The sequence below is a fragment of the Delphinapterus leucas genome, chromosome X (genome assembly GCF_059928025.1).
Source record: "Delphinapterus leucas isolate spDelLeu-1000000601 "Yukka" chromosome X, BTC_Dleu_Yukka2, whole genome shotgun sequence".
NCBI lineage: Eukaryota > Metazoa > Chordata > Mammalia > Artiodactyla > Monodontidae > Delphinapterus > Delphinapterus leucas.
The window spans coordinates 37,605,499-37,617,544 of record NC_143150.1 but is presented as its reverse complement, the minus strand read 5'-3'; the positions used below and the strand labels follow the sequence as shown (position 1 = coordinate 37,617,544).

The window sequence follows — 12,046 nt, the reverse complement described above, 5'->3', positions numbered from 1 at the left end:
CCTTCTGAGGTAGAGAACTCTTGGAATAGGGGGAGAGGCCGCCCTCAGAGGAAAGACGCTGCTGTTGGGGCCGGTCTCCTGGCCACCCCAGCTGAGATCTGTGACCGAGGTGTCTCCAGAGTCCCGGTGGGAGCTGAGAGACCTGTATTGCAGGCCAAGCTTGGCCACTGTGAGGGCGGGCATCACGTGAACAGGGAGGGACTGGGTCCAGGCCCCAGGTGGAGGACAATTGCTGATCCTGTTGTTGCTAATGTGCTTCTATTACCACTCCCCTTGTTAACAGGGGCTCAGTTCCACTGCGCATCTCCCCTGCGCATCTCCCAGGTGTCAGGATTTTGTGGGAGGGAAGGAGCGGGGCATAGGGTAGGGGAGTGTACAAGCTAAGAGTATAAACTCGAGAGCCAGACTGCCTGGGTTTGAATCCTGATTCTGTCACCAGATGAGGCCTGTGCCCTTGGGTAAGTTATCTAACTTCTCTGTGCCTCAGTTTCTCATCTCTAAAGTGGAGTTAATGGGAACAGTTACAGGTGAATTAATAGGTGAACTGACAGTTAACAAAATGCTTAATGGTTCCTGGCATGCAATAAGGATTCTACAAATGTTTGTTTTAGTAAAATTTTTAAAAATGCTTTTACAGCAATCTTATAACAGCATAACTATTTTAATTTTACTGGTGCCAAAACTGGGATGGAGAGGTTAAGTGACTCGCCCGAGGCCACAGGGATATTAACTGGCGGAATCAAGTCTAGAATAGGAATTTGGCAGACTCGAAAGTCCTTGCTTGCGGCCGCAATGCTGAACTGCCTCCCTGGACCTGCCTGGTGGGGAGTTTGCTTTCTAGAAGGGCTGTGAGGGAAGGGAAAGCAAGTGGGCACCGTGAGTCTAGGTGGGTAAATAGTGGCTGGAGTCTGAGACTTCAGCAATGGGGATACTGCTTGGGGACCTGGCTGGGACCCGGGTGAGCCCAGTTCTCTGCTCCCTGCTGTGGGAGCAGCAGGGAGAGGTCTAGTCCCTTAGGCGCCAGAGAGCTGAGCCTTCCCGAGCCCTTTGCCTTCTTGCCTGCTTTCTGTGTGACCGCAGTCCAGTCAGTTAATTTAAGGTAGTAGAGTGTCCCAGACCATGTTACTCTGAGGGTCCCCGTGGGCCTCTCAGGCCTCCAAAGTTACCTCCTGCTGGTGGTTTCCTCCACTGTGAAACCCCATGACCCCTTAAAGCTACTCCGGCGAGGTCTACAGAGACGCTTGGAACCTCATTTCTCTTTCTGGGATTTTACATTTCTTTCTGTGAGCATAAAATAATAGTCGATTATCATCTGGGTCCTTGGGAAATTTTCCTTCTGAGTCGGTTTTTATTTTCAAGAGCCAGACCGGTGACTCTGTCCAGGGTCTGCAGTCATCTCAGCTCCCATTCTGGGAGCTCTGCCATCTTTTGGTTTGGGCTCTTGGGTTCCTGGGTGTCGGGAGCCCAGAACTGGGTCCTCTCATGAGCTCACATGTTTGGTTCTGCGCTCGCCCTGTTGGGCACAGTGAGGCAGCTGACCCTTGCCCTGCGTGTCCTTGTTTCTCTGGGCTTCCCCTTGGCGGTGGGGGAGGGGGGAGGTGTGTGGGTGTGCGTGTGTGTATCTGTGTGTGTGTGTCTGTGTAGGGCTGTGTAAGCCCCGGAGGCCAGGCCTCTTGCCAGCAGCTGCAGTTCTTTTCCCAAAATTGAGTCAGCCGCTCAGCTGTTTCCACTCTCCCTCCACTGCCAAGCGCTGCAGCGCGGTCCCCGTGCCAGCTTGAAAGCGCACTCCGCTTTGGTAATTTAGAGCTTCCATTTTGAGAGAACTGGGAAACAGGAGTGAATGAGTGGGCACGTTGGATGGAAGGAGGGTGGGGACATTCTTTTTGGCAAAAGCTACGCCAGAACTGGCCCAGCTGCTTGGTCTTCACCCAAAATTAGGGCTAACCCTGGACTGACCCCAAGTATCCAGTGGAGAAACTCTTTATTCTTGGATCTAGACCTAACCAGACCTGGCAATCAATATTTTTTAATCTGCAAAATGGGAATAATAAATCCTAGCCCATATGTTCTTCATGTCAAATGAGAAATAAGCTTTTAAGTAGTCCGTCAGCTACTCACCAGGAGCAGGAAGTGATGCAAGCCTGTGTTTCTTCAAGTATATTTCTGCAGAACACTAAGTGCTGTTTTTTTTTTTACAGAGGCACTGGCTAAATAAGTTTGGGCCACACTGGATAAACAGTGTTAAGCAGCCTTCTTTTTTTTTTTTTTTTTTTTTTTTTGCGGTACGCAGGCCTCTCACTGTTGTGGCCCCTCCCGTTGCGGAGCACAGGCTCCGGACGCGCAGGCTCAGCGGCCATGGCTCACGGGCCCAGCCGCTGCGCGGCATGTGGGATCTTCCCGGACCGGGGCACGAACCCATGTCCCCTGCATCGGCAGGCGGACTCTCAACCACTGCGCCACCAGGGAAGCCCAAGCCGCCTTCTTTGCACAGACCCCCACAGGTCCTTAATCTACCACTAGTATACATGGTGAATCTCCAAGGGGATAGATTGTAGGTAACATTTCTTAAATTTTTTGCCAAACTTTCTCAGTGGAGCAGTTTTCAAGTACCATCTCTGCAAAATACACTTTGGAAGATGCCAGCGTAGGTCATAGGTATATTCATTTCATTCTTTTTTCTCTAATTGCAAAGGGAGTTGAACTGGTTGAAGTGCGTGGGGTTGCTAAGATGTGGGTCCTTGGGAGCGAGGGCGTTCAGCTTCAGAATCTGTTGGAATGAGTGCTTCCTGCTCTGAAACACTTCTCTCTCTCCTGTCCTTACAGCTCCCCTTTGAATTGGAGATTTACTACATTCAGCATGTTATGCTCTACGTGGTACCCATCTACCTGCTCTGGAAAGGAGGTAAGGCCAGCAGGCCCCACCCCTGTGCCATCCCGACACCTAGCCTCACCCTTCTGTTTGGGGCCCTCACAACCTCTTGGGTGCCTATCAGAATCTTGAGGTGCTGCCTGGCTGGGTCTGTGCAGACACCAGGCAGTGGGAAAACAACGGGCACAGATGAGGCCCGCAAAGAGCCTGGTGGCTTTCCAGAACCATCCTTTGTGTGGGTGAGCTCGGTGCCACTGACGGCCTGTCCTAGGGCCGAGGCCTCAGGCTCTTCGTCCATGGTGGCGTTGGGTTTTCACGGAGCCTCACGCACTCCGTCACTCGCTTCTGCTTGTGCCTTCTCCCGGCCTCAGTGTGCATAGGCCGGGAGCATAGGGTGCAAGAAGGGTGCATATAGGGTGCATAGGCCGGGAGCATAGGGTACAAGAAGAGAAGGACCTTGTGCTTTTGTTCATTATACCCATCCTCTCAGAACTAAAAAAGGTATTGAAACGGGCAAGAAGTCCAGAAACTGGGATTATGGGATTGAGGGAAGAGGCAGGTGAAAGAGCAGTGACCTTCATGTAAAACAAAGCATCGAAAATCTTCATTTGATCATCAGGGGAGAGACCGCCAACCTGGTCAGGAAGTCGATCTCTTTGTGACCTCACAATGACCCTTAAATGATCCCCTCCCTCTACTGTGTAGTAGACAAACGAGAAGGGGAGACTGGCTGTGAGAGCCCCCTTCTCGATGTTCTGACCTTCCCGGAAGGCCCTGTACCTGGAAATCATCCTCTTCTAGTCATAGCCACCAGCCTCTCTATCTTGGTTGCTGGGACTTTTCTGGGAGACCAACCTCACCCCAGGCAGCAAGGGTTTCATTTCTATCACGTGAAGCCACACGGACCCTAAAACCCACTGGGAGATCGTTTGGAAGTCGTGCTTCCTCTAACTCAGGAATTCTAGCAAATCTTAAGAACTCCTGGCATGAGGGAGCCTCAAGGACCAGTCAACCGGGGGACATGCTGGAGGATGGGAACTGTTGCTCTCCATGGAGTCTACTTACAGTCAAGGGTCCCTGGTTTCTGTCAGTTAGGACTCTTCTTAGGACCTGTCTCTAAATATTCTTTGAGGCTGTCTTTACCCTGTATAGCCACTTGGGGTCTCACACTGTCAAAGAGCACTTCCTTTTAATTTGCACTAAACACACTCTTTTTCCCCACCGAGCTTTTAGAGAGGTCTGACGTTCCAATATCTAGGTGACTTGTGCCATTTCTCAGGTCTGTCCCCTGTGGCACAGGAAATAGCTTCCTAATAATATGTTAAGTCTCAGAGATACGCTCATTCGGAAGGGAACCAGGCAGGGAGCTGTCCCAGGGCTCCAGAGCCCCACCACTCATGGTTCCTGGTTTCTGAGGTGTGGGATGCAAGTTCTGGCCAAATGTGCATGGCTTTTAGTTAAACCTATTTGTGCTCTGAGGTGCCATGAAAGTCTGTCAGTTGGCCGAGCCAGAGTGGTCTGACACGGAAAATACCCAGTAGCCTCTACGTCCCCCGCCTCTTCAAAAAATCCCACCATCTGGGAAGCTACACTTTCTAGAAGTGGCTGATTCCACTGCAGCCTTCTATTGAATCTGTTGCTGCACTGTTTGGGGGAACTGAGCTAAGGAAGTAGGGATTCCAAAGTCTTAGTTCCGGTTTACGTATTTGTTTACTCTGAGTGAGCCTTTCCCCTCTCGTCTGGTGCCTGGCCTTGAAAAGAGGCTGTAATAGTAGTAACAGTAATGGCAACCACAGTGTAACTGTCAATGCCTACTTTTTATTGAGCGTTTTCTGTGCAGGATACTGTGCTAGGCATGTTTTGTGTATGTCCCCATCACAGCTAACCTGGTGAAAAATCCTCCTTCTACAGAGGGGAAAAAAAAAAAATCAAGGCTCAGGAAGGTTAGGTACCTTGCCCTGCAGCTTGGATTCAAAGCCTGGCCTTGATTCTCTCACACACCATGTTGTCCTAAAAGACAGATGTGTGTCTCCTGACCACATCAGGCTGGGAGTCATCCCTCCAGCCTGCCCTGCTTCAGCCAGTCACTCAACACAGACAGGTGTACCTCATTTTATTGCACTTTGCTTTATCGTGTTTTGTTTTGTTTTTTTTACAAATTAAAGGTTTGTGGCAACCCTGCATTGTCAGGGGATGGTTAGCATTTTTTAGCAATAAAGTATTTTCTAATGAAGGTGTGTACTTTGTTTTTTTAGCCATAATGCTATTGCACACTTAATAGACTACAGTATAACGTAAACGTAACTTTGATATGTGCTGGGAAACCAAAAAAATCATGCGGCTCACTTTATTGCACTATTCGCTTTATGGCCGTGGTCTGCAACCAAATCCGCAGTAACTCCGAGGTGTGCCGGGATTTGTTCAGCACCTACTATGTGCAGAGCATTTGCGCTAGGGAATCAGAGACGAAACAGAAAGGCCCAGTCCTTCCACAGGGAGTCCCTGTCTGAGAGAGAAGACAGGTGTAATACAGCGTGACAAGTGCAACTGTGAGAGCGTGATAGGATTTCCGAAGCCTTGTTCGCCTTCCCTGCTTTACCATTTCTGGGCTCTTGTGTGCTCTTGGCTTCCTTTCTGGCTCTTTGCTGTCATCTGCTGTTCACTTGGGGGAAATTATGAGCATATAGAGGAAATAAAAAATCTGGATTTCCTGAGGTTGGTTTTACCTTCACGTGAGCCTTGGATGTAGGCCTTGCAGAGGGGGCGTGGATCTGGAGTGAACAGTGGGAAAAGTATTCCCTGAAAACCAAAAAGCTGAGAGTTTGGGGCTCCTCTTCCCTAATAAAAGTCTTGTAAATTTCCAGAGATAGCTGGCTCAGGAGTTTTTACCCAAGGCCAGACAGCTCTCCTTTATGTACCTCCCATGCCCGGGAACCCTGTTTCCCTGAAAGGCAAGGTACTGCTTCTCCCGTGGTTTGGGGGTGTCTGGGGGGTGCTGAGTGGGAATCTCATTCCGCCCTCATTTCTGCAGCCCTTCGGCGCCACCACAGTAAACGTGACCTCCCCTGTCCACACTGCTCTTTTCTTCCTCCAGCCGGGCTCTTTATTTCTCTTTCCTTTCCTCCCAACTCTGACTTTGGCCGTGTGCAACTCCACCCTTACCCCCAGCTCTTCACAGAACACAAAGTCGTCCCAGCTCTTGCCTGAAACTCCCTTTAACAGAGGCTGTTCTCTCTGCTTGGCCCTTTGTGCCGCCCGGCTCTCCACTGTCTCTTCCAGACCACTGTTTCGCCTCTGCCTTCTCTGACAGTGCTTTCTCCTCTACCATCTCTCTTTTTCACTACCACCACCACCTAAACCTCTTGGTCACTTCTCCCCCATTCCGCCATGCCTTTGGCCCACGGCTCTCTCACTGTTTTCGTTACAACTCTAGCCAGCATCCTGAGAGCCTTCCGGTGAGGGGCACTCATCCCACCCCCAGCGTCTCAAGGTTTGGGCTGCTTAATTGCAGTGACTTCTGCATCCCCTTTAGCCACCTGGCCCTTGCTTTCCACTAAAACTCTTCTATCTGAGATCATAAGCCTTTACGTCCTTTTCTTTGACCCAAATATCTACTCCTTTCAACCTCCCCTTTTCCCCGGTCAGCTTGTGCCACTATGACCAATTACTGGAACTTTCCCTTCACCAGCTCCTGAGACTGTCTCACTCCCTTGTCCCATCCACTGGGATTAGTGTCTAATCCCAGTGTCCAGTCTTAGTCTACTGAGAAAATCTCTCAGATCACTCAGATTTGGGCCGCAGAAATCCCATGGTCTCTGTTATAATTGAGCTCTCAACAGCATCGCTCGCTTATTTTCTGTCTTTCACCGGCTCCTCCACACGCTGCCCTCAGAAGTCATATGCCAAAGCTTTACCGCCCTCCCCAAACTTCTTGTCCAGTCTATTCAAACTTCCAGTCCTCTCCACTTTCAGCAGATGTTCTTCCAATAAATGACTGGGGAAATACAGACTTGCTGGTGTGAATTTGCCCGCAGCGACCTCTCTCCACTTGATAAGTTTCTTTAACCACGCCCATCCTTAGGTTCCTCCCTCCCGTCTTGGAGGGAGTGGTGTTCCTCCAGCACATGGCTGGTCCCACACCCCGGTGTGGTTGCCGCACATCCCTTCCACCTCCTCTGGAACCTCATCCCATCAATAAGTCCCTTGTTTATCTGGATTTTCAATGCTTCACTACTGGCTTTTCAGTCTTCCCTATTCTAAAAAACTTTAACTCCACACAACTCCATTTTTCATCCTCCCTGTCAGCTAAGCATCTTTAAAAAATAGTCCAGGGCTTCCCTGGTGGCGCAGTGGTTGAGAGTCCGCCTGCCGATACAGGGGACACGGGTTTGTGACCCGGTCCGGGAAGATCCCACATGCCGCGGAGCGGCTGGGCCCGTGAGCCATGGCCGCTGAGCCTGCGCGCCCGGAGCCTGTGCTCCGCGACGGGAGAGGCCACAACAGTGAGAGGGCCCGCGTACCGCAAAAAAAAAAAAAAAAAAAAAAAAAAAGTCCAAACGATATTTCCTGAATTTCAGTTCTTTGGACATAATAAGTTTTGCCTTATTCATTATAATCACCTGTATTATTATATATGTAATATTTGATCTGTTGATTTTTTTTTCCTAAGATATATTTGTTTTTAAGAGAAGCCTTATACTCTCTGTGAAATCCTGGATTCAGTACACTGGTTATCTATTTTAATACACCTTAAATATATAACTTTTAAATTAAAAACAAAATGTTTGCTACCTGAAATCACCTCATGAATAGGACATAAGTTTTTTTTTGGAACATCTTTATTGGAGTATAATTGCTTTACAATGGTGTGTTAGTTTCTGCTTTATAACAAAGTGAATCAGTTATACACATACATATGTCCCCATATCTCTTCCCTCTTGCATCTCCCTCCCTCCTACCCTCCCTATCCCACCCCTCTAGGTGGTCAGAGAGTACCGAGCTGATCTCCCTGTGCTATGCGGCTGCTTCCCACTAGCTAGCGGTTTTACGTTTGGTAGTGTCTATATGTCCATGCCACTCTCTCACTTTGTAGGACGTAACTTTGAGTGACTCTTGTCTGCATCTGATGAGCCCTCTTTTTAGTTACGTTTCATTCATCAGAATGTTGCCATCTGATGCCTACCCACACTGCCCACCTCTTCGTGGAAACAGCACTTCTAAAGATTACCAACAACTGTGTGACCAAATCTAATGGCCGTCTCTCAGGCTTCATCCTGCCCGCACTCTTTGCTACGTTGGATGTTGTTGAACACTCCTTTTTGGAATGTTCTACTCTCAGGGCTTCCAACATCCCCCCCCGCTCCCGGCTTGCCCACCTCACTGACCATGCCTTCCCAAGTCTCCTGCAGGAGTTCTCTTTCCTCTGTCCTCCAAGTTGTTGATTTCCCCCACAGTTCTGTTCTGGCCTCACCTCTTGCTCTGCTACTCCCGGCATGGTCTCACGTGCTTACACAATTTAGCCACCAGTCTGTGCAGCGATGGCCACCACATTGCCCTCTGCAGCCCGGAATCTTAGGAGATTCCTTTTCATGTTGTTAACTCAAGCATCTCCACCTGAATATGTCAAGCATACTCAAGATATGCTTGATACTCAAGATATCATATCAAGATAGTCAAGATATCGTAAGCTCATCTTGTCTGTGCGCACTCATTATCTTCCCCATCAGCTCTGCTTCTCTTCTGCGGCTTTTGACAGGTAGCACCACCAGTCACCCCAGGTAGAACCTGGGAATCATCCCTACCCTCGCATCTATTTCATCCATTCATCTAACACATACGTCTTCATCCGTTTGGGCTGCCATAGCCAGATACTACTGACTGGGTAGCTTTTAAACAACAGGAATTTATTGCTCACAGTTCTGGAGGCTGGGAATTCTGAGATCAAGTCACCAGCATGGTCACCTTCTTGTGAGGCCCCTCTTCCTGGTTCCTAGCTGGCCCCTTCTCACTGTGCCCTCACATGGTGGACGGGATTAGGGATCCCTCTAGAGTGTCTTTTTTAAGGGCACTAATCCCATTCATGAGGGCTTCACCCTCATGGCCTAAGCACCTCCCAAAGGCCCCACCTCCTAATACGTTCACATTGGGGGTTAGAATTTTACCACATGAATTTTGGGGGACACAAACATTCAAACCATAGCGACATATTTACACGTGCCCTTTTTCTGCCAGCCTCTGCGCTGGCCATTGGGGGGCCCTGATGAGCGAAAATCAGACCCCACCCCTTCCCTCATAGAATTCATAATGTAGTGGGGGGAGCCAGATGTGAATTCAGTAATCACACAAATGGACGTATAGTTAGAACTGAGCTAAGTACTCTGAAGGAAAGGAACGTGCTTTTTTGAGAGCCTAGAACAAAACAAGCTGACTTAGTATGGAAGTTCTGGGGAGAGTTCCCTGAGGAAGTGACATTTCAACTGAGATCTCAAGGATGAGTCGGAGTTTACTAGGTAAGTGTAGGATTAAGGGAGGTGAACCCTTGTAACTGGACAAAATGGCAGATATGCCAGCGCCTCAGCAGGAGGGAGAACTGGAGGGAGGGCAGATGACCCTGGGCCTGAGGGGCAGATATGGAGGGCTTTGTGGTCAGGGGCTTGGCCTTTATTCTAAGAGCTGTAGAAAGCCAGTGAAAGTTTTAAGAAGGGGCATAGCATCAGCTTGTTTTTCCTATTGATTCTTTTCTTGTGTAATTCATTGATATAGCTCTGTATCCAAGATACAGAAAGCCATTCTGTGAAAAAAACACCTTCCCACCCCTTCCCCCATTCACAGCAACAAGTCCACAGGTTACCACCATTGTTGTTTTTGGCATATCCTCCCAGCATTTCTCTTTTTTTGTATATATAAGTAAGTTTTTAAAATAGCTTATTTTCTTCTTAACACAGACATCCCCAAATAGCATACCACACAACTGTTTTGTTGCTGTTACTATTTTGCTTAGCACTGTGTCTTAAAGAGCTTTCCAAGTAAGCCCATAGGAAGCTTTCTCATTCACAGCAGCATGTGTTCTGTTGGGTGGATGATAAAATACAGGGTAATAAAAATGGCAACACTTTATGTAGCACTGTGACGTGCCATCGTTTCAAGCTCTTCCCATACATTAACTCATTGAATCCCCACCACAGTCCTCTCAGGGAGGTGTTATGTCATCTCCGTTTTACAGATGAGGAAACATGCTCAGATAGTAAGTAGCCGAACCGGGATTTGAACTCGGTGGTGCGGCTTTTAGACACAACACAAGGCTACAACACTCTACTGTAATTTATTTATCCCATCTCCTCTTGATAGACATTTAGGTTGTTTCCAACCTCTCACTAATATAAATAACACTGCACTGAACGACCTTGAACCTATGCCATTTTGCAGGTGTGCAAGTGTGTCTAAAGGATACATCCCCCTAAGTGGAATTGCCGAATCAAAGAGTATATGCATTTGTAAATTTGATGGATATTTCCAAACCCAGAAACGTTATACCAATTTAAATGCTCCTTAGCAATGTGGAAGAGTGTCTGTTTCCACACAGCCTCACCAAAAGAGGCTTTTGGCTTATTTCCAACCTTTCCACTTTTTGCCCATCTGATGGGTAAAACTAATGGTTTATTGATCTAGTTTTAATTTGAATTTCTCTTACTTTGAGTGAGGCTGAGCCTCTTTTTACATGTTTAAATTGGCGTTTGATTTCCTCGTCCTTGAATTATGTGTTCCTCTCATGTGCTCATTCTTCTCATTGTTGTTTTTGTTTTTTACAAAATTAAATCCTGGGAGCGCTTTATAAATAGGAGTTGGCCCTTTGGGATACGACCTGCAGATATCTTCCCCACTTTTGTCATTTGTTTTGTAACTTTGCTCATGGTTTATTTTTGCCAGGTAGGATGTTTACATTTCCATGTAATGTATCAATGATTTTACGGCATCTGAATTTTGAGTCATGGGTAGAAGGCCCTTCCCTACTCCAACGTCATAAAAAATATATATCCCATATTTTCTTCTGCTATGTTAGTAGTTCCACTTATTTATTTTTTATTATTTTTTTTTACCTTTAAGTCTTTTATCCACTTGGAATTTGTCCTGGTATTAAAGGGACCAGCTTTATTTCCAGATGGTCTCTCATTTGTCCCAACACTGTTTATCAAATAGTCCGGCCTGATCAGATCTGCTCGTGGAAAAGATCGTGCCGGTGCTGTGGACAGAGATCACCATGTTCTCCTACTTTTACCTCCTAGATGGCTCTCACGGCCATCCCCTTCCTGCCATCTCTAGGGCCACAACCTTGGGCTGAGCCACCATGGCAGTTGGCTCTGTGTGATCTCCCTGCCCCCAGCCTCCCCCACTCCTCCTAACAGCCCTTTGGCCCTGGCAACTCCCAAAGCTGTTTCTAAAGCCCACATTGGCTCATAGCACTTCCCTGTTCGGAAACCTTCAGTGATTCCCCCTTGTCCCCAGAGCACTGTGCGTCCTCCCAGGGGCACAAAAGGCCCTGTGTGCCCTGGCCCTGCCCCTTTCCCTTCGTGTTCCTCCTTTCCTTGTTCTCTGCACTCTGGTGATACCCAAATCCTTAGGGTCCCCTGAGTTTACTGTGCAACTTTCATAGCTCTGTGCCCTTGAAAATGCCATGACTTCTGGCAGGAATACCCATGTCTAGCTCGTTGGCCAGGAAAGCATGCCTTCTTCAAAACTCACCTCCGCAGTCACCTTCTCCAGGCAGCCCTCTGAAACTATTCTGTGGCTGAACTTGTCACACTGCAGTGCAGGTGTCTGTTTACATGCCCGTCACTCTAAGGACAGGAATTTTTCTTTCGTTCTCGATATCTCAGGGATGAATGGATGACTGTATATCCACACACTACGCATTGCACATATCCTGTTATACATCTTACAAGCTAACGTTTATTGTGCACTTCCCATGAACTGGGCACTGGGTGAGAGTTTTACAAGATCTTGATCTCGCTGAATCCGCACAAAGTTCACTAGACTTACGGGGCCCGTGACGTTGGATGTGGGGGAAAAAAAATCACGTTTTCATTTGCATTAACTCCAGCTGAAATACAGCATTTCCTTCAGTTCTGAATCGCAGACAGCAACACACAGTTGCATGTGCAGTACTTGGCACGTTGTCGT

The 12,046-nt window shown here is 48.1% G+C and overlaps 1 protein-coding gene across 13 annotated transcripts in view; it reads left to right on the top strand.

The window, feature by feature from the left end:
• Positions 1-12,046, top strand: part of TMEM164 (transmembrane protein 164) — a 192,378-nt gene that overhangs the window by 120,840 nt on the left and 59,492 nt on the right. For all 13 annotated transcript variants that reach the window (XR_016391292.1, XR_016391293.1, XR_016391291.1 and 10 more), the window contains one exon: positions 2,824-2,902. Coding sequence is in view for 10 of the 13 variants with exons in the window: in XM_089904182.1 (XP_089760308.1) it covers positions 2,824-2,902 (79 nt within the window). In the remaining 3 variants the exon portion in view is untranslated. The remainder of the gene's footprint in view (positions 1-2,823; positions 2,903-12,046) is intronic.